Raw genomic sequence first — 19,161 nt, forward strand, 5'->3', positions numbered from 1 at the left:
AGGCCCTGCCTAAGGAGGGGTTAGGCTCCTTCCTGCCCGATCTTGTAGGGGGTGGGGGTCGCGTGGACAGGAGGGCTTGGGCTCCATCCTGGCCCCATCGGACTCAGGGGGGTATTGGAGATCGTGGGGCAGGAGGGCTTGGGCTCCCTCCTGCCCCGAATGTAATAGGAGGTTCGGGGGGGCCACAGGGCTTGGGCTCCCTCCTGCCCCGATATTGTGTGTGTGTGTGTGGGGGGGGGGGTGATGTATTGTGGCAGGAGAGATTGGCCGTCTCCCCTGCCGCGATGCAATTACTCCTCTACCCAAACTGCCACAACCCACGGCAGGAGAGATTGGGCATCTCTCCTGCCACGGGTCACGGCAGCTCGTGTAGAGGGGTGATCACATCGCGGTATGGGAGATGAGGCATCTCTCCTGCCGTGATGGTTGCGGTGTTGGGGGGTAGGTTGCCGGACGGCTGAACTGATCGTGCCAGCCACGATCAACTCAGCGGCCCCTTTTCGGCACTTATACCTGATTTGACTTGGTCTAAGTCAAAATGTATAAGTGCCGACTAGGCAACCTGCCTAAAGTTTTGGTTATACCTGCTGCACGCCTAGGTCTAGGTCGGCCCACCTCCTGCCCACCGCCCACCCTTTCCCCTCCTCTAAAAACGCCTCTTTTCTCTCTGTGCGTTTAGAGGCAGGGGAAAGGCCTAAGCTGGTTTTAGATACGTCTGGGTACTTGGACGATCAGGCTTTTTGATCGTCCAAGTAGCCATTTAAGCCACTTTTTAGACGTTTTTTTCTTTTGATTATGAGCCCCTAAGGATCTGAATTCACACACAGCTCAAGCTGGAAACCAGTAGGTACTTGAAATAAGCTGCAAGTTGTGTGATTCCTCTGTCCGAAATATGTCAGCAGGAAGCTGTCCTATATTTGATTCTGTTTCCAGAGTAATTGTAAACAAATTAATGACTTCTGTTTGTATGATGTCTGTAAAGGAAATATCTGAAAATTTTAAAAAAACAAAAAACTTTTTCCCCTTTGATTTCTACATTTTGAATACTGATTCTCTTTGGCTTTGCTTCATTCAGTACTGACTTAAAATGAACTGATTGCATTAGAGAGAATGCTCTCAGCATTAGTGCTAAGGATCTAAACCAGTGGTCTCAAACTCAAACCCTTTGCAGGGCCGCATTTTGGATTTGTAGGTATTTGGAGGGCCACAGAAAAAATAGTTAATGTCTTATTAAAGAAATGACAATTTTATATGAGGTAAAACTCCTTATAGTTTATAAATCTTCCCCCCCCTTCCCTGAAGGCCTGCATGTTCCCCACTTCTTTGCAGCATCCTCCAGCTTCCCCCCTGGCCTCCCAGTCTTAGTTTCAGCTAATTAACGCAGCCTGCAGAGAGGATCGCCGGTGCTGTAATGTTCCTTGCAGGCTGCCATCAGCCTCCGCAACACGTTCCCTCTGCCGCAGTCCCGCCCCTCCTCTGATGTCAGGGGCAGGATTGCGGCAGAGGGAACATGCTGCCGAGGACCACGGCAGCCCGCAAGGATCGCTGCAGCACCGGCAATCCTCTCTGCAGGCCGCGGTAATTATCTGAAGGTAAGAGTGGGAGGCCAGGGGGAAGCCAGAGGACACTGCAAAGAATGAGCAGCACTAGTAGAGGCCGAGGGCTGCAAAATAGTACCTGGCGGGCCGCATGTGGCCCCCGGGTCGCAAGTTTGAGACCACTGATCTAAACTGGCCTTGCTGTGTCATGATTTACAGCTGTAGAACAATTATTTGGCTAAGTCATCGGACTGTGAGAAATTGCAAAAGGTCCTTGAAAAGCTGGAAGACTGGGCATCAAAATGGCAGATGCAATTTAAAGTGCAAAAGTAATACAAGCCTAGGAAGTGACGTCAGAGGAAGAACCAACGCTGGTGTGAGCAGCAGGTAAGGGTTGCTGCTCGTGCCTGGAACGTTAAAGAGGTATAGGGCAGGGAAGGAGTGAGTGGGAATGGGGTGGAGAAGAGGACAGAAAAAGGGCACCACCGCCCCGGGCGCCTCTCACCCTTGCTATGTCACGTTATACAGCAGTGGTCCCAAACTCAAACCCTTTGCAGGGCCACACTTTGGATTTGTAGGTACTTGGAGGGCCTCAGAAAAAAATAGTTAATGTCGTATTAAAGAAATGACAATTTTGCATGAGGTAAAACTCTTTATAGTTTATAAATATTTCCTTTTGGCCAAGTCTTAATAATAATATTGTCATTTATAACTAAAGAGACATATGATCAAGAAACTGTTAGGACACTGGTCTTTGACCAAAGGGCTGCCGCATGAGTGGACTGCTGGGCACAATGGACCACTGGTCTGACCCAGAAGCAGCAATTCGTATGTTCTTACTTTTGTGATTATGATAAACATACCGAGGGCCTCAAAATAGTACCTGGCGGGCCACATGTGGCCCCCCGGGCTGCAAGTTTGAGACCACTGGTATTCAGGTACTTTGTCCTTAGTGGGCTCACAATCTAAGTTTATGTACCTGGGGCAACGGAGGGTTAAGTGACTTGCCCAAGGTTACAAGGAGCTGCAGTGGAAATTAAACCCAGTTCCTTAGGATCAAGGTCTGCTGCACTACCATGGAGGCTACTCCTCCACGTATTAGAAAATACTTTATTTCTGAATATAGTAGACTCTCAGTTAGTCAGCACCCATGGGGATTGATAGATGCTGGATAAATGAAGTTTCTGGTTGCTTGAGAGTTACTATTCAAAATAGGTCTAACTAATACTATGCCCCATACTATGCCATTCCATAAACTGTTCCAGACAAACTACAAGGCATGTGGTAGACAAAGTGGGGGTATACTCAGGTGTGGCATACCAAGTTTACACTTAAATTTCTACCAGAAATTGATTTTATTTTTATTTAAAGTATTACAGTATTTCTTTTTTTTTTTTGCTGGTGGCTTGAGAGTTCTGGTTGCTTAAGTTCTGGTTAACAGAGAATCTATTGCAGTGGTCTCAAACTCACACTCCGGGGGCCACATGTGGCCCGCCAGGTACTATTTTGAGGCCCTCGGTATGTTTATCATAATCACAAAAATAAAATAAAAGTTTCTTGATCATATGTCTCTTTAGCTATAAATGACAATATTATTATTAAGACTTAGCCAAAAGGAAAGATTTTTAAACTATAAATAGTTTTACCTCATGCAAAATTGTCATTTCTTTAATAAGACATTAACTATTTTTTCTGAGGCTCTCCAAGTATCTACAAATCCAAAATGTGGCCCTGCAAAGGGTTTGAGTTTGAGACCACTGGTCTACTGTATTTCTTAACTGAAAAGGAATGGATGCATGGGATGGTCTTCTAGAAGAGATGGCAGAAACAAAACCAGTAATAAGGAGTGAGGTCCAATAAACGAAGAATCTAAGCTATAAAATCAATTCAATTTATTGAAGAACTCAGATTCAAGGTCTCAAACTTGACATGGCTGTGTTTCAGAGATAAAGCCTGCAGCAGGAGTCTATAACGTCAAAGGGGTCTGTGATTGATTTTACATCTTGGATTCTTTATTTTTTGGACCTCATTCCTTATTACTGTTTGCTCACCCATGAGGACTTGCCAATTCTTTGTTCTTCCCAGAGACTAAAACAGTTACAGAGACTGGGAGGAGGAGACTAACAAAGATGGCAGCCTGAATGCGTTCGGCTGAACGCTATCGTGCCTTTCTACAATTTTCATGGTCAAAAGGAAATCTAAGACCCAGGTATGTGTTTGTCGCATGGAGGCCCAAAGGAGAGCTGGCGGAGATGACCTCGGCGCGAAGTGGAGGCATGTCAGAGGGTCCTCACACTTCTTTCGAGGAGGCCAGCTTATTGCAAAACACGGAGAGCGAGGAGAATTTAGCAGCTACCTTTGTAAGCTGCGAAGATGAAAAACGAGCAATGAGAAAAGTTTCAGCTGCTTCACTGACATCAGTGCTGCCGCGGGGAACCTTGGAAATGGTAGGAGAAGTGCACAATTCACCTTTGGAAAAATTTCCTTCAGGTACTGTGGAACTCAAAGATATGGAATTTAAATGTTCTTTAACTCCATTGCTTAAACCACCAGTTATTGACTTAAATTCAAGTTGGGAAGCAATTTCTAATTTACAATTTGTCTCTGGGAACCCAAATGCAAATGCTAACAACTAATTGTTCTGGGGTGCTATCTGAAACATTAAAGTTACAACAGAGAGTGGACAAATTAGAAAATAAAGGGCTCCTTTTACAAAGGTCATTAGAGAGCAGAATAGCGCGCGCTAAAATGCCACACGCGATAGCCGCTACCACCTCCTCTTGAGCAGGTGGCAGTTTTTTGGGTAGCGCGCACTAATCCGGTGCACGCGCTAAAAACACTAGCGCACCTTTGTAAAAGGAGCCCAAAGTGTTGAATCAGGAAAAAAAAAAAAAACTTGAGGATTTGGGAGCACAAAATCAGCTCCTAATAAAGGAAAATGGGAATATTAACTTTAAAATGGAAGTGCTGGAAAATATAACAAGAAAGCAGAATTTAAGACTGATCAATTTTCCTAAATTACCTACATGTTCAAACGATATCTTCTGGAGGTTCTGAAAGTCCCACAAAACTCTTTTCCACCTATTTCAAAAATCGTATTACATTTCCTTGGGAAAGAAGAAGATTCCGGAAGATCTGCAAGAACCGCAACTAGATTTATGGCACTTGACAAATATTCTTGAAACATCAGAGTCAGAACAAATTAGGGCTCCTTTTACGAAGGAGCGCTAGCGTTTTTAGCGCACGTACCGGATTAGCCCACGCTAGCCAAAATCTACCACCTGCTCGAGAGGAGGTGGTAGCGGCTAACGCACGCGGCATTTTAGCACACGCTGTTCCGCGTGTTAAGGCCCTAACGCGCCTTTGTAAAAAGAGCCCTTAGTGTGGCTACACTCTTTGTTCAGTTAGCACTTGATTCAGATAGAGAGTGGTGATTAAAAATGTTTATTTAAATATAAAGATGTCACATTTCTAAATCAAAAAATTAGAATGTACCCAGACGTTTCTAGAATAACACAAAAAAAGAGGAAACAATTTTTGCTTTTGAGACCCCAGGCTCTAAAACTGGGAGCTACTTTTGTATTATGATTCCCATGTAAATGTTTGGTTAATTTTAAAGGAATTAGGTATATTTTCTTTGATTCCACACAGTTAACTAGGTTTATTGTAGATCATGGAGTGGTGATAGCGAGCACCCCTACCAGTAGCCAAGTATAACGCTCGTAATTAGGAATCTTCAGGTCCACGTCAGGCTGTCTTTCTTTTTTTTTTTCCCTTTGATTTTTTTATGATAATGAAGGAAATAATATCCGGCTTTTTGTAACTCCTTCTCCAAGGATTGTGGACTAATGTACAGTAGAAATGTGGAGGGGCATAATCGAAAGGGACGTTTCGAAAATCGTCCAATTATACGTCCTGCTGATCTGATCGTCCAAGCCGCTAAATCATCCATCTTTATACCACATTTCTGTCCAACTTTTCATCCAAGTCAAAAACGCCTTGAACAAGCCCTGTTGGATGTGGGAGGGGTCTGAAAAGTGATGGACTGAACACCCAGACATGGCATCTAAATAGTAGGGTACCTTACAGGGCACTGCTATGAACTTCACAAAAAGGGTGCCATTTCTTCTCCTCACTACAGCTCCCTTATAGATCATGGTGAACCCCCCAACCACCTCCAGAATCCCCTAGATCCACTTATCTACCCCTCCAATAGCCCTTATGGCTGCAGGAGCCACTTATATTCCAGTAAAAAAGGGTTTTGGGTTGTATAGGGGAGTGCACATGTTTAAGTATCAATGCAGTGATTACAGGGGCTTATGGGCATGGGTCCTCCTCTCCATGAGTCCCTAACCCACCCCCAAGACGGCTTAAGCCGTCTCTGTGCTGGACGACTAGGCTTTCCTATGCTTGGCGGCCAGGTGATGATGGTCTGGATGCTGAATTTTAAAGGTGTGATTAATATTTTTATGGGGGTCGGTGATCACTGAGATAGTGTGTGGGGGGGTCTGTTTTATATATTTGCAGTGCTTATCTGGTGACTTTAGGTGTTTTTTTGTGATTTAGATGGTCTAAGTCACAACGTCCCAGTTCCGTCGATCCTGGGCTGTATAACTTTCGGTTATACATGCTGTACGACTAAGTCTAAACCGGCCCACGTCCCGCCCAACTCCCGCCCTCAACACACCTCCCGAAACACCCCATTTAGCTTTGGTCATTCAGCGGCACTATGAAAGCCTAGGTCGTTTAGAAATACGTCCAAAACCCATTTTTATTATCGGCACTTGGACGTATTTGGGAAATATTCATCCAAGTGCCGACTTAGGCCGGTTTTTGGACGTTTTTCTCTTTCGATTATGAGTCCCATATTATATTTTCCTTAGTACTTATTAGAAATTTATTTCCAGTGATACTATTCCCAATATGATTTGTGATATCATAAAAATTTGAAATTCAATAAAGAATAAATTATAAAACAGTTACAGAATTCATGAAAGCCTGGGATAAGCACAGAAGCTTCCTAGTTTGGAAGCAGCGAGAGGAAAGCAAGAGAGCTACCGGGCTTTAGAGTAACGCAACAGGAATTAAACTGGACAGACTGGCAGTGACTTGTTTTCAAACTCCATTTCTGTACTTTCTTTTTACCAACTTTGCAAGTGATTAGACTTGTACCAGCTTGAACAAGAAGGAAACCCCAGGCTTTAAAAAAAACAAAAAAAAACCAACATTCAAAGCATACTTCATTAACTTTATTTAGAGATATTCAATAAAGTAACATTTAAAAAAATGGAAATTTTCTGCAATTTTCTGCTGTAGCACCCCTTTCTGCTTTATAACAACAACTAAGATACCTTCATCTCCAGTGTAAACAAAATCACAAATACAAAGTTCTTTCTTTTAGAAGCAGTTATTTAAATATATTTTTTAATGAGTACAGTCTATTAACCAACATTGACACGCTCAGCTGACAACACAGGCCATCTATGTAGGAGACGGAGAAGCTGGCTGCTAGGACTAGCTAGATGCCAGCTGCACATCTTTAGATGATCTCTTTCCAGTGGTCTCAGTGCTCTATGTCAATTGGGCTCCAAAGTACCTGTTGTTTCTACCTCTCTCCTTCCCCCGTGTCTGGTGCTATTTGGAGGTGTGCTTTCCATGGCGATCCCAGGGACTGCCTCATTCCTTCTAAGTCCTCAGTCCGAGATGGGGGGGGGAAGCAGATTAATCCCAGACTGTGGAGGTTTTTTGAGCAGAGATCTCCTACAAATAAAATGATGCCAGAAATCAGACCCAAAAGGACCCTCATCAGATCACATGTGCCTTCTGTATCCTGTGCCTATAGGAAATACGAGGTGCTAAGCAATGGTGACTCTCAGACAAGTCACCAACCTGGAACCTTTTTGAATTTGCTTCCTTTATCCCATTTCAGCTGGTGTAGAAATGAAGGTTGTCTTTGACCCAGGGGTGTAGCGAGGGAAGTTGGCGCCTGGGGCAGAAACGCCTAGCATTGCCGCACCATTAGGGTTACCACATGGCTCCAGAAATAAGAGTCCAAAAGTGGAATTCAAAAAAGGGGGTATTTAGTCAATTCTTAGAGGAAGAAAATTTATTCTCAAACTGTTGCCCAAAAGTTTCAATTATACTGTCATATCTACCATCATTCATATTTAGGGAGAAAGGATCTCAGACTGGTTTTCTAGTGCATACAAATCAGCTGAAACAGCTGTTCAGCTGAGTGAATCTATAATATAATTACTTGTCCTCCTCCTCCTTCCAAACAATTCTAGTGTGCAAATTCAGCAATCTTAAAAATTTTTTAAATAGTTGCATTCATTATATTTAATAGATTCAAATGTCGATATCAAAAATCTGTTTCAGCTGATTTGTATGCACTAGAAAACCAGTCTGAGGTCCTTTCTCCCTAAATATGAACGATGGTATAATTGAAACTGTTGGGCAACAGATTGAGAAGAAATTTTCTTCCTCTAAGAATTGACTAAATACCTCCTTTTTTGAATTCCACTTTTGGATGTATTTGTTACTGTAGAGTGTGGAATTTATATCAATATATTCTTTTGTTTGTCCAGAAAAAAGAGGACAGATTGAGACATCCAGGTTTTACTTCCATTACTTTCAGTGGAAGTAAAACCTGGATGTCTCTATCCTCTTTTTTTAGTCATATGGTAACCCTACATGCCGCGTGCCCCCCATGCATACTTCCCATGTCCCCATACCTCTTCAAATCTTCACCAACAGTGAGCAGGCTGAGCCTTCCTTCTGATGTCACTTCCTGGTCCCACAAACAGGGTTACCAAACGTCCAGGAAAACCTGGACATGTCCTCTTTTTAGACGACTGTCCAGGTGCCTGGATGGACTTTCCAAACCCTAGAAGTTTGTCTGGGCCGCATCTGGAGGGCCTCTAAGCATGCGCGTATAACATCACACACACATCTGCGCATGCTCCAGACCCTCCAGATGTGGATGAAGCTCATCAGGAATGAAGAGAGGTTTTGTGGGGGCAGAACTGGGCGGGTCATGTGTCTGGGGTTTTGCAGCCCAAAATATGGTAACCCTACAGAAACAGGAAGTGACATCAGAGGGAGGAATGAGGCTGGCATGAGCCGCATGTAGGACAGCCTGCTCACTGCCAGTGAAAATTTGAAGAGGTGGGAGGAATGCTTTTCAGAGACCCCTTTCCCTTGCCAGGAGGGGGAAAGAGAAGAGATGCTGGCACCCAGGACACTCTGCCCCTCCCCCCTTCACCTTCTTACTACACCATTGCCCTGACCTGGTCCTTTGATTATTTTTTTTTTCCTTTGTCCTGCCTACCCTTAAAATCCTCTGTTAACAGATTCTACCATCTGTCCAGGTATGTTGATCCACTGCTTGCCCACCCTTACAGGTACAAAGTTACATATAAAGGGCTAGATTCATTAAGCAAACTGATTGTGTACCGATCGGTTTGCGAGTCCTTTGCAACCAAATTTCCCTCCAACCCCATTCTCTAACGCCTGTAGCGATCCGATCCCGATCCTCCCATGCAAATTAATAAAACCCCATGCAAAATAGCCAATTATTTGGCTATTTTGCATCGGGTTTTACTATTTGCAAACCCGACTGCTGCAGACCTGTTGATCTGCTGGTTTTTTCACAGGCCTGCCTGTCGTTTTTATTCATTTTTTTTCCATAGCACAGATATTTTGCGTGTGTTACACATGCAAAATATCTGACCCATAAAAAAAAAGAAAAGACAGGCAGTCCTGTCAAACTACCGAGGGCCCCCCCCCTGGACAAACGCGATTCCCCCTAAATAGTAGGAGGGATGCCCACTCCCTCCTGCCACCACCCGACACTGCCCTCTCCGTGAAAATATGGCAAGAGGGATGTCAACTCTCCCTCCTGCCACCAACTGACACCCCCCAACCAGCACTCGCCGCACCCCCCCCCCCGACCGGCCCACCCCTGGTTGGGCCTGGCCCAACCTGGCCAGAAACATCCCCTGTACCTAAAAGTTGGGAGCAGGAGGGGTGCTCAATCCCTCCTGCTCCTTAGGCCTCCAGTGCTGTCTTCCACTGTCTTGGGGAGCAGGAGAAACCGCAAAGTCCTCCTGCTCCTGGCCATGACGCAACGCGAATGTGGGCCTTAGGCCCCACCCCGGTGTATCATGTGATGCACGGAGAGGAGCCTAAGGCCCTGATTGGCTCAGGCTCCTTCCTTGGGCGGGGCCTAAGGAAATCCCTGATTGGTCAAAACAATAGCTAATCAGGGACTTCCTAAAGCTCAGCCCTAAGGAAGTCCCTGATTGCTGAGGTGCCCCAGGCCTCTTCCAAGGGAGGAACCCTAGGCGCTTCAGCTAATCAGGGCCTTAGGCCCCACCCCATGCACATAATGCACCAGGGCGGGGCCTAAAGCTTCAGATGCGTCGCGGGAAGCATTGGAGCAGGAGGGGTTGAGCACCCCTCCTGCTCCATGAAAGGTACGGGGAGGGGGGGTGGCGAGGGGACCAGGAATGGGGAGGGGCTGGCAGGAAGAAGTTTGCATTTCTCGTGCCGTTAGTTTTTGGGTGGGTGGGACTGATGGCAGGAGGGAGTGGGAACCCTCCTGCCATAATTTTAAGCGGGGTGGGCTGGGCCCAGCTGGCCAGCCGGCATCAAAGGAGGCCTGGAGCAGGAGGGATTGAGCACCCCTCCTGCTCCATGAAAGGTACAGGGAGGGGGGTGGCAGGAGGAAGTTGGCATTCCTTCTGCCATTAGTTTTTGGGTGGGTGGGACTGATGGCAGGAGGAAGTGGGAACCCTTCTACCATAATTGTAAGCAATGTCGGGGCAAATTTTTTGTGGGGTTCGGGGAGGGGTGTTCGGGGCACTTGTTGGGAGGGAGGGTTATTTTAAAAAAAAAAAAATCGGGCAGATATTTTGCGTGTGTAAAACACGCAAAATATCTGCCCAATTAAAAAAAATAATTTTAAAAGCTAGCAGAAGCCCTGACAGCAGTGACAGGAGGCTGTTTCTCTTGTCACTACTGACAGGGCTTTAGCGATCCGTGCAGTTGGCTGGGGGCGTGCCAACGATCGTCTCCATTTGCATGCATGCCTTTAGTGAATTCGTCAGCCTGCATGCAAACGGAAACAGATCGCACACGGATCGGAGGGTTAGTGAATTTAGCCCAAAGTCATAAGAAGTGAGCTAAATAAATAAATGATCCATCTAGCCCATTATCCTTTTAACAATGGCCAAGCCAGGTCACAAGAATCTGGCAGAATCCCAAGAACTAGCCAGATTCCATAATACAGACCCCAGAGAAAAGCAGTGTCTTTCCCAAATGCTAAACATTTTATAGACTTTAGGACTCATAATCAAAACTTAAACACGTCTAAAAACCTGCCGAAGTCGGCACTTGGTCGTCCTAAAAGACAAGTCATCCAAGTGCCGATAATTGAAACGGCTTTTTGGATGTATCCAGGGACATTTTAGGCCTCTAAATTCGCTGTGCGCTCAGAGCTGAAAGGGGCGTTTCTGGGGGAGTGGATAGGGCAGGATGTAGGCCGACCTAGACATAGTTGTCCTGCAGGGATAATCAAATGTTTGACGAAACTTATATATTGTGAGTTAGACGATGTAAAAGCAGGTATAAGTGACAAAAAAGTATCTAAAGTGACCAGATAATCACTGCAGAGACAAAGTAAAGACCCCCACATACTCCCCCTGTGTTCACTGACACTGTCGCACCCCCAATAAGTTCAGAATAAAAACATACATTCCTGCCTCTGGAATATGAGTACCTACTATAGGAAAGCCTAGTAGAGCTGCACAGAGGTGGCTTAAATAGCCTGGGGGATGGGAATGAACCATAGAGAGGAGACCCCAGGCCCATAAGCCACTGTAACCAGGAGTAATCTAAGGAAATACTTTTTTACAGAAAGGGTGGTAGATACATGGAATAGTCTCCCGGTAGAGGTGGTGGAGACAAGGATTGTGTCTGAATTCAATAAAGTATGGGACAGGCATGTAGGATCGCTTAGGGAGAGGAGGAGATAGTGGATGCTGCAAATGGGCAGACTGGATGGGCCATTGGGTCTTTATAAGAACATAAGCATAGCCTTAAACTGGGTCAGACCAATGGCCCATCAAGCCCAGTAGCCCATTCTCACGGTGGCCAATCCAGGTCACTAGTACCTGGCCAAAACCCAAGGAGTAGCAATATTCCATGCTACCGATACAGGGCAAGCAGTGGCTTCCCCTGTGTCTCTCAATAACAGACTATGGACTTTTCCTCCAGAAACTTGTTCAAACCTTTCTTAAAACCAGCTAAGCTATCTGCTCTTACCACATCCTCTGGCAATGAGTTCCAGAGCTTAACTATTCTCTGAATGAAAAAAAATTTCCTTCTATTGATTTTAAAAGTGTTTCCCTGTAACTTCTCTGAGAACTGATGGCAGCCAATCACGGAGTGGCGCAGGACCAGGCAGGAAATGCAAAGGTCACGCTCCTGCCTTAAGCGCCACTCTGCAGCGAGAAAGGCTACCGTCCAGCAGGAGACAGCGCTGGACCACCGCCAGTTTAAAAAAAGGTACTTGGACAGGGGGGTGGGGAGGAGGTGTATTCGCTCCATAAGACGCACCCACTTTTCCACCCCCTTTGGGGGCATGGAAAAAGTATATCTTACGGAGCAAAAAATATGGTACGTTCTGCATGTATATTGGCTACGCTCACCGAAGTACATATACAACTTTAGGTTGGTACCATTAGTGCTCATTGACATTGTCTCTGATTCTTCTAGCACTTGGCAGACTTCAGGAGATTTGGAGGGGGCAGGGTTAATTTGGGGGAGACAACACCACAGATAGTTTTGCATTTTTCAAACCCACACACATTATTTGCCATGGCAAAATACAATACCCACAGAGAAAGCAGGGGAAATCTCTGCAGCAACTTCTTCACAGGATACCTTTCAAAGAGAAGTATGCTCACACTTTCTAGAGAAGTGTAAGGCCTGGAACAAAAAAGAAATGTTAGGAAATTCCATTGATTTTTTTTTTTTTTTTATTTCATTTCAAAAATAAAAGAACATCCATATTATTTTTCCTTTTGACAATTGATTCAAAATCAGGATGCCAAGGCAGGGAATAACAGGATGCCAAGGCAGAGAAAGCACACTGACCCCCATCTGCCTTTAAAAAATTATCTCACAGGAAAGCTGCCATGCAAAGTTACACCTCTTCCAAGACAGACATAGCCTTTTGATTCCCTGTGCTAGCTCCTTCCTGCTTACACCCAATCAGTGGGCCGGGAGAGATTTTCGATGCTACTTAACTAGGCAGTGCTGCTAAATATTCCTTCTGGCTACCATGGCATGCCTGGTTAGTGCTGGGGCAGCCTGGGGGCAGACATGGAAGATATATGGACACTGGCAATATTGAGTGCTGGACCTGTAAACCTAGCCAGACACACAGGAGAATTCCTATCTTTCCCAGTTCAGTGTCTGCCATTATTCTACTCAGTTTTGTACATAAACAGTGTTTAATGCTTTCTAGAATGTACCCTTTTATGTGCATAAAAACACCATTATATAATTGCCCTGGAAGAAGGTAATTCTATAGAAGTGCACTCTTTAGTTTATTCCATAAAGAAAAGTGTTTGCCTACTTCTCTTTGTAAAATGTTAGTGTAAAAGGTCAAATATGCACCTATATTTTAGGTGCGAGCACGTACTCTTGTGACAGAGATACTGTAAATATCCTTGCCTAGGTTGTGACAGTATGCTAACAGGAACAATTTCTGTAATTGGGGGCCACTATTCAGGTGCACTGATACCATGCACTGAGTGCCAGTTCTATAATGCCCTCTGTGCCTGCTGTTATACCATAACAGTGGAAATCAGAATCAGCAGTTATGGGAATAACTCACAGAATTTTTGCAAGCTGCCTGCATAACAATTAGACATACCTATAGCCTATCTATGTCCTCGCTTGTGAACAACACCCCCCCTTGCATTTACAAGCTAAGCAAGTTGCACACCAACATAATAGGGGTTGTACGCCAGACACTTTGGGCCAGATTCTTCTGTCCCGATGGAGGCAGCGGTGGATGTCCTACCGCCATCAGGCAGCCAATCGGAACGCACATTGTAGGCCTCTGGAGTGCATCTGTGGAGACACTTAGTGATACTTAAGTACTCTCAAAAGTGGGGCGTGGGCGTGGTTTCACCCAGAAGTGGCTTTGGGTAGGCTTAAGCATCGGTACGCGTCTCCGTAGATGGCAGACAGATGTCTGAAATGTAGGCCTGCAAAATGCTGGCTTATATTTCAGGCGTCTGTGTGGGATGTAGACACGATTCTACATAGGACGGCGGTGCGTGATTGACATGTGCGATCGGCGGCTGCTTCTTAGGCGGCCACCGATACCGGCATCCTATACAGAATCAGGCTCTTTGGGCTCTCAGAATGATAAAAAAGCACATAGACGGATGCATGTGTAAATCCAAATTAGCGCCAACTAAGTGCCAACTAACTAATTAACCCCAAGAAATGGTTGTTAGCACCCAATAGACTAATTAGTTTACACACGTATCTGGGTTCCAAATTTGGGTGACCTATATAGAATCCAGGGGAGGGGGTGGGGTTGGTAAATCCACATTCTAACATGGCTTAGTGAAAGGTGCGGTCAGAAGGTCATTTGCTGTTTCACAAAAAGAGGTTGCAGTGAGTTTCATTTGATTGCCGCAAAAGTGTGACTGATCCCCAGGCCAAGATGGACTGTCTTACCATGGACTGCTCTGCAAAGGACACTGCATCATGGACTGTGACAAACACATGTTCGGCGCTGAGATGCTTCATGAGTCCACCACAGGTCAGCATTCTCAGCACATTACCTAAGGAACCATCAACACCAGAGGGCAGCAGTGAGGCAGAAACACAGTTTCAATGACAAGAAATCAACAATGAAATTAAAAGGATGCAGGCATTATGTTAAAAGAATCTTTTTTTCTATTATCTTTCATTTTTGTTTGCTTTAATTTGTTGTCTGGGAAAGAGAGGTTATTGAAGGGCAGGGCTGTGCTTGGTAGGGGCCTCACCCCTAAGCATAGGGTCAATACTGGTCGCCGTACCTCAAGAAGGACATGGCGGTACTCGAGGGAGTGCACAGGAGGGCGACTAAGCTGATAAAAGGTATGGAAAATTTTCCATACGCTGACAGGTTAAAAATGCTGGGGCTGTTCTCCCTGGAGAAGAGGAGACTTAGAGGGGACATGATAGAAACCTTCAAAATCCTTAAGGGCATAGAGAGAGTAAATAAGGACAGATTCTTCAAACTGAGAGGAGCCACAAGCACTAGGGGTCACTCGGAGAAGTTGAAAGGGGACAGGTTTAGAACAAATGCTAGAAAATTCTTTTTTACGCAGAGGGTGGTAGACACATGGAACGCGCTTCCGGAGGAAGTGATAGGCCAGAACTCTGTACAGGGATTCAAGAAGGGTTTGGATAGGTTCCTGGAGGATAAAGGGATAGAGGGGTACAGATAGAACTTGAGGTAGGTTATAGAAGTGGTCAGAAACCACTTCACAGGTCGCAGACCTGATGGGCCGCCGCGGGAGCGGACCGCTGGGCGAGATGGACCTCGGTCTGACCCAGTGGAGGCAACTTCTTATGTTCTTAAGCATAACATCCTTAGGCCTGCCTGCCTTCTTGGCTCAAGGCCCATTTGAAGGGCCTTTGCGCATGCACTGACGTCGGTGCACTTCCGGGTTTAGTGTATCTCGGCTCAAAAAAGTTTGCAAGACACTGATCTAGCGGCTTTAGAAGCTGGATCTGGCCTGGGGTCTCTGTAGCTCTCTCAGAGGTCGCTCCTAGGGTGAACTCTGAAGCTCGGTCCTGAAGGCACAGGGAGATAAACTGACTCGTTCAGTCCTACCCAGGGCTATCACAACACTTGGGGAAGTAAATCTTGGGGGGGGGGGAGGAGGAGAGAGGAGCCATGCTGCAATTTTAAAGTGGTCTGTGATTCAACAAGCACAGAAGCTCCATTTTATCCACATACAGTCAGCAGCAGAGAGAGGCTCGTAACTGCAGGAGGGTGCATACATAAGGGTAGAGCATGGGAAAGCAATGGGTGTATCGCCAAACAACATGCACTACTTATAGAATACTACCAGTTGTGTATGTTGATGGCCAGACCTGGGCACCCCTACTTACATCGACCAGTGACCTGGTGTATGTGATCATGATTAACTTTTGGCATGCCAAATCAGGTTTGGGCTGGTATCCTGAGGAAAGACCCCTATGGGACCCTCCATCTTTACAGAAGAAGAACAGGTCAAGCACCACAATGGATACTATATCATAGCTTTTTGTGTGCCTTCTGTTTTAACAGACTTTCTTTCAAGCCAAACTAAACTAAACTAAACCTTAAGTTTGTATACCGCATCATCTCCACAGAAGTAGAGCTCGGCACGGTTTACAGGAGTTGGTATAGAAAGGAACTACAATGAAAAGTAGAAGGACTTAGAAAGAGAAGTTTAGAGGGACTTCGTATATCAATGAGGGAGGGGTCATCACATTTTAGAGAAAAGCCAAGTTTTCAAATGTTTTCGGAAGAGTTGGAGGGAGGTCAGGCTCCAAAATGGGGTAGTAAAGCTGTTCCAGAGTTCGGTGATCCTGAAGAAGAGTGAAGTCCCTAATTTTCCTGCATGGGATATGCCTTTTAAAGAGGGGAAGGATAGTTTGAATTTTTGAGTGGATCTGGTGGTGTTGGGATTAGAGGAGTTCCAAGATAGTGGAAAAAGGGGAGGCAGGATACCGTGTAGAGTCTTGAAGGTTAGGCAGGTGCATTTGTAGTGAACCCTAAGGATTACTGGGAGCCAGTGAAGCTTAGACAGAAGCGGGGAGACGTGGTCAAATTTGCTTTTTGCGAAGATTAGTTTAGCCGCAGTGTTCTGGATCCGCTGGAGTCTATGAAGGCTTTTCTTTGTCAGGCTTAAGTAGATGGAGTTACAGTAATCTAGTCTGGAAAGAATGATGGATTGTACGAGGACAGCAAAGTGATGATGATGGAAGCAAAATCTCACTTTCCTTAACATGTGAAGATTGAAAAAGCATTTTTTTACTAAGGAATTAAGGTGGTCATTGAAGGACAGTGTGGAATCAATGATGATCTTTTATCTTTTCCCTTTCTTTCCCTCCACCTCAAGTTTGTCCTGTCTTAAACTTATGTTATTGAGTTTTAATTTGTATCCCTATATTTTATGTTTTATTTTGTACATAGCTTTGTAAACAGATTTAGCGATAAATCAAATGTTAATAAACCTTGAACCTTGAACCTTGATGATGCCCAGAACTTTGCATGTGTGTTCAAGCTGCAATGTGGTGCCAGAGGACAGTGAGATGAGGGTGGGTAGCTGATCTAATTTTGGGCCGAGCCAAAGTAATTTTGTTTTGGTCTCATTTAATTTCATTTGTATGGTGAGGGCCCAGGATTGGAGGTTCGATATACATAAGGAGATGTTCTCAGAGAGATTGGTGAGGTTAGAGTCGGTCTCGAGGAGGACAAGGATGTCATCGGCGTAAGTGTAAAGTGTTTCCAAGGGGGACAGTTGGACGAGTTTCAGGAGGACATATAAACATTGAAAAGAATCGGGGATAGAGGTGAGCCCTGAGGAACTCCACAAATCGGTTTCCACGGGAGGGATGAGGAGCCATTCATGTTAACGAAGTAGGAACGGGAACATAAGAATTTTGAGAACCAATTTAAGACTGTTGAGTTTATGCCAATTTCAGAAAGTTGGAGAATTAGTATATCATGATGGACCATGTCGAAAGCTGCAGAAAGGTCGAATTGAAGAAGAACAGCGAACTTATTGCAAGAGTGAAGATGTTGGACCTTTGAGATTAATGAGGCCAATAGGGATTCGGTGCTGAAGTTGGGTCTGAAGCCATGTTGGTAGGGTAAAAGAATGGAGAATCTTTCAAGTTAGGATGAAAGTTGGGTAGATATGATGGACTCCAGCAACTTGGTCAGGAGAGGAATATTTGCAATTGGGCAATAGCTGGAAGGTATGGAGGGGTCTAGATCAGCTTTTTCAGTAGTGGGGATAGGGCAATGTGTCCCATTTCTGCAGAGAATAGGCCTGAAAGTAAGGCAGAGTTTATAAGTTTGGTGAGAGATGAGATGGTTTGTGTGGGAATTTTCTCGTATAGGTATGAGGGGAAAGGGTCCAAGGTAGAGTTGCAGGATTTCAACTTGAGGCAAACATGCTGCTTCTCTGGACGCAACATTGTCATCAAGATAGAGGAGCTAAGCACACAGAAAAGCAGAAGTGTGCACAAGTTGTTGCTATGCTGGTGCATGAAACGGACAGTTATAAAGTTATAATATCAGAATGGCCTGGTTAAACAGATCGACCCTGAGCACGTATGCTGTGACCACAGCACTGATAGCAGTGATGGAAAGAGAAAGGAAAAAAAGGACAGGCCAGTGGGGAAAAAAGACAGAGGTCATGCTCAGATGACTTTAGTAAGACCCCCCAAAGACAGGAACAGATAAGGCAGGTGGTTTTCGGCCACCACCCAAGTTTGGAAATGGCACGCGTAAATGCTAATGCTATACGTCGGCAAAGGGCAATAGCCAATTAAGAGAGTAAAAATATATCTATAGCCAATTAATAATATATCAATTAAGATACCAGGATAAACTGCCAATCATACTAGCTTCGTTTCCAATAAACAGGGACAATGTAACAATTGGGAGTCAGAAAAATAGCTAAGCTGTAATTAAGGAGACTGACTCAAGTCAATTAAACCTCCAAATGAGAAGGGCTCGTATACACTGTAACATAGCTCAGAGGCATGTAACTCTGAAGAGGGGGAGGTAACCCCCTCTTGGAATAAGAGTTGTATATCCAATCATAGCATAGTATTTGGTAAAAACGAGTCCAACTTTTGAAGGTGTAAGTTGATTGAAAACTATATTCAACACTTAGATAGAATGACTCGCAAAATTTTCAAAAGTGCAAAATAATAGTGATTGCATTCAGGATATGCTAAAGATTGTACTTAGCTTATATGCAAAAAATGCAACTTCCCAGGGTCCCGACGCGGCCCCGTTTCGGCGTCTGCTTCAGGAGACCCCGCCAACCAAAGGTAGATAAGTTTTGTCAAAAATCACACTGAGTATAAGTGCTTTAACTGTGATCGGTCAAAAAACTGAAAAGTTCCATGCAACCATGCAACCATGCATGGAACTTTTCAGTTTTTTGACCGATCACAGTTAAAGCACTTATACTCAGTGTGATTTTTGACAAAACTTATCTACCTTCGGTTGGCGGGGTCTCCTGAAGCAGACGCCGAAACGGGGCCGCGTCGGGACCCTGGGAAGTTGCATTTTTTGCATATAAGCTAAGTACAATCTTTAGCATATCCTGAATGCAATCACTATTATTTTGCACTTTTGAAAATTTTGCGAGTCATTCTATCTAAGTGTTGAATATAGTTTTCAATCAACTTACACCTTCAAAAGTTGGACTCGTTTTTACCAAATACTATGCTATGATTGGATATACAACTCTTATTCCAAGAGGGGGTTACCTCCCCCTCTTCAGAGTTACATGCCTCTGAGCTATGTTACAGTGTA

The 19,161-nt window shown here is 44.8% G+C and overlaps 1 protein-coding gene across 1 annotated transcript in view; it reads right to left on the bottom strand.

The window, feature by feature from the left end:
- Nucleotides 1–6,765: 6,765 nt before the first annotated feature.
- Nucleotides 6,766–19,161, bottom strand: part of SLC26A10 (solute carrier family 26 member 10) — a 131,308-nt gene continuing 118,912 nt past the window's right edge. The window contains exons 17-19 of the mRNA XM_033938135.1: nt 14,301–14,407; nt 12,441–12,530; nt 6,766–7,298 (exon numbers count right to left, since the gene is read on the bottom strand). Of these exons, the coding sequence (XP_033794026.1) occupies nt 12,489–12,530; nt 14,301–14,407 (149 nt within the window). The 3' untranslated portion in view covers nt 6,766–7,298; nt 12,441–12,488. The remainder of the gene's footprint in view (nt 7,299–12,440; nt 12,531–14,300; nt 14,408–19,161) is intronic.

This window comes from Geotrypetes seraphini, chromosome 3 (assembly GCF_902459505.1).
Source record: "Geotrypetes seraphini chromosome 3, aGeoSer1.1, whole genome shotgun sequence".
NCBI classification, from domain to species: domain Eukaryota; kingdom Metazoa; phylum Chordata; class Amphibia; order Gymnophiona; family Dermophiidae; genus Geotrypetes; species Geotrypetes seraphini.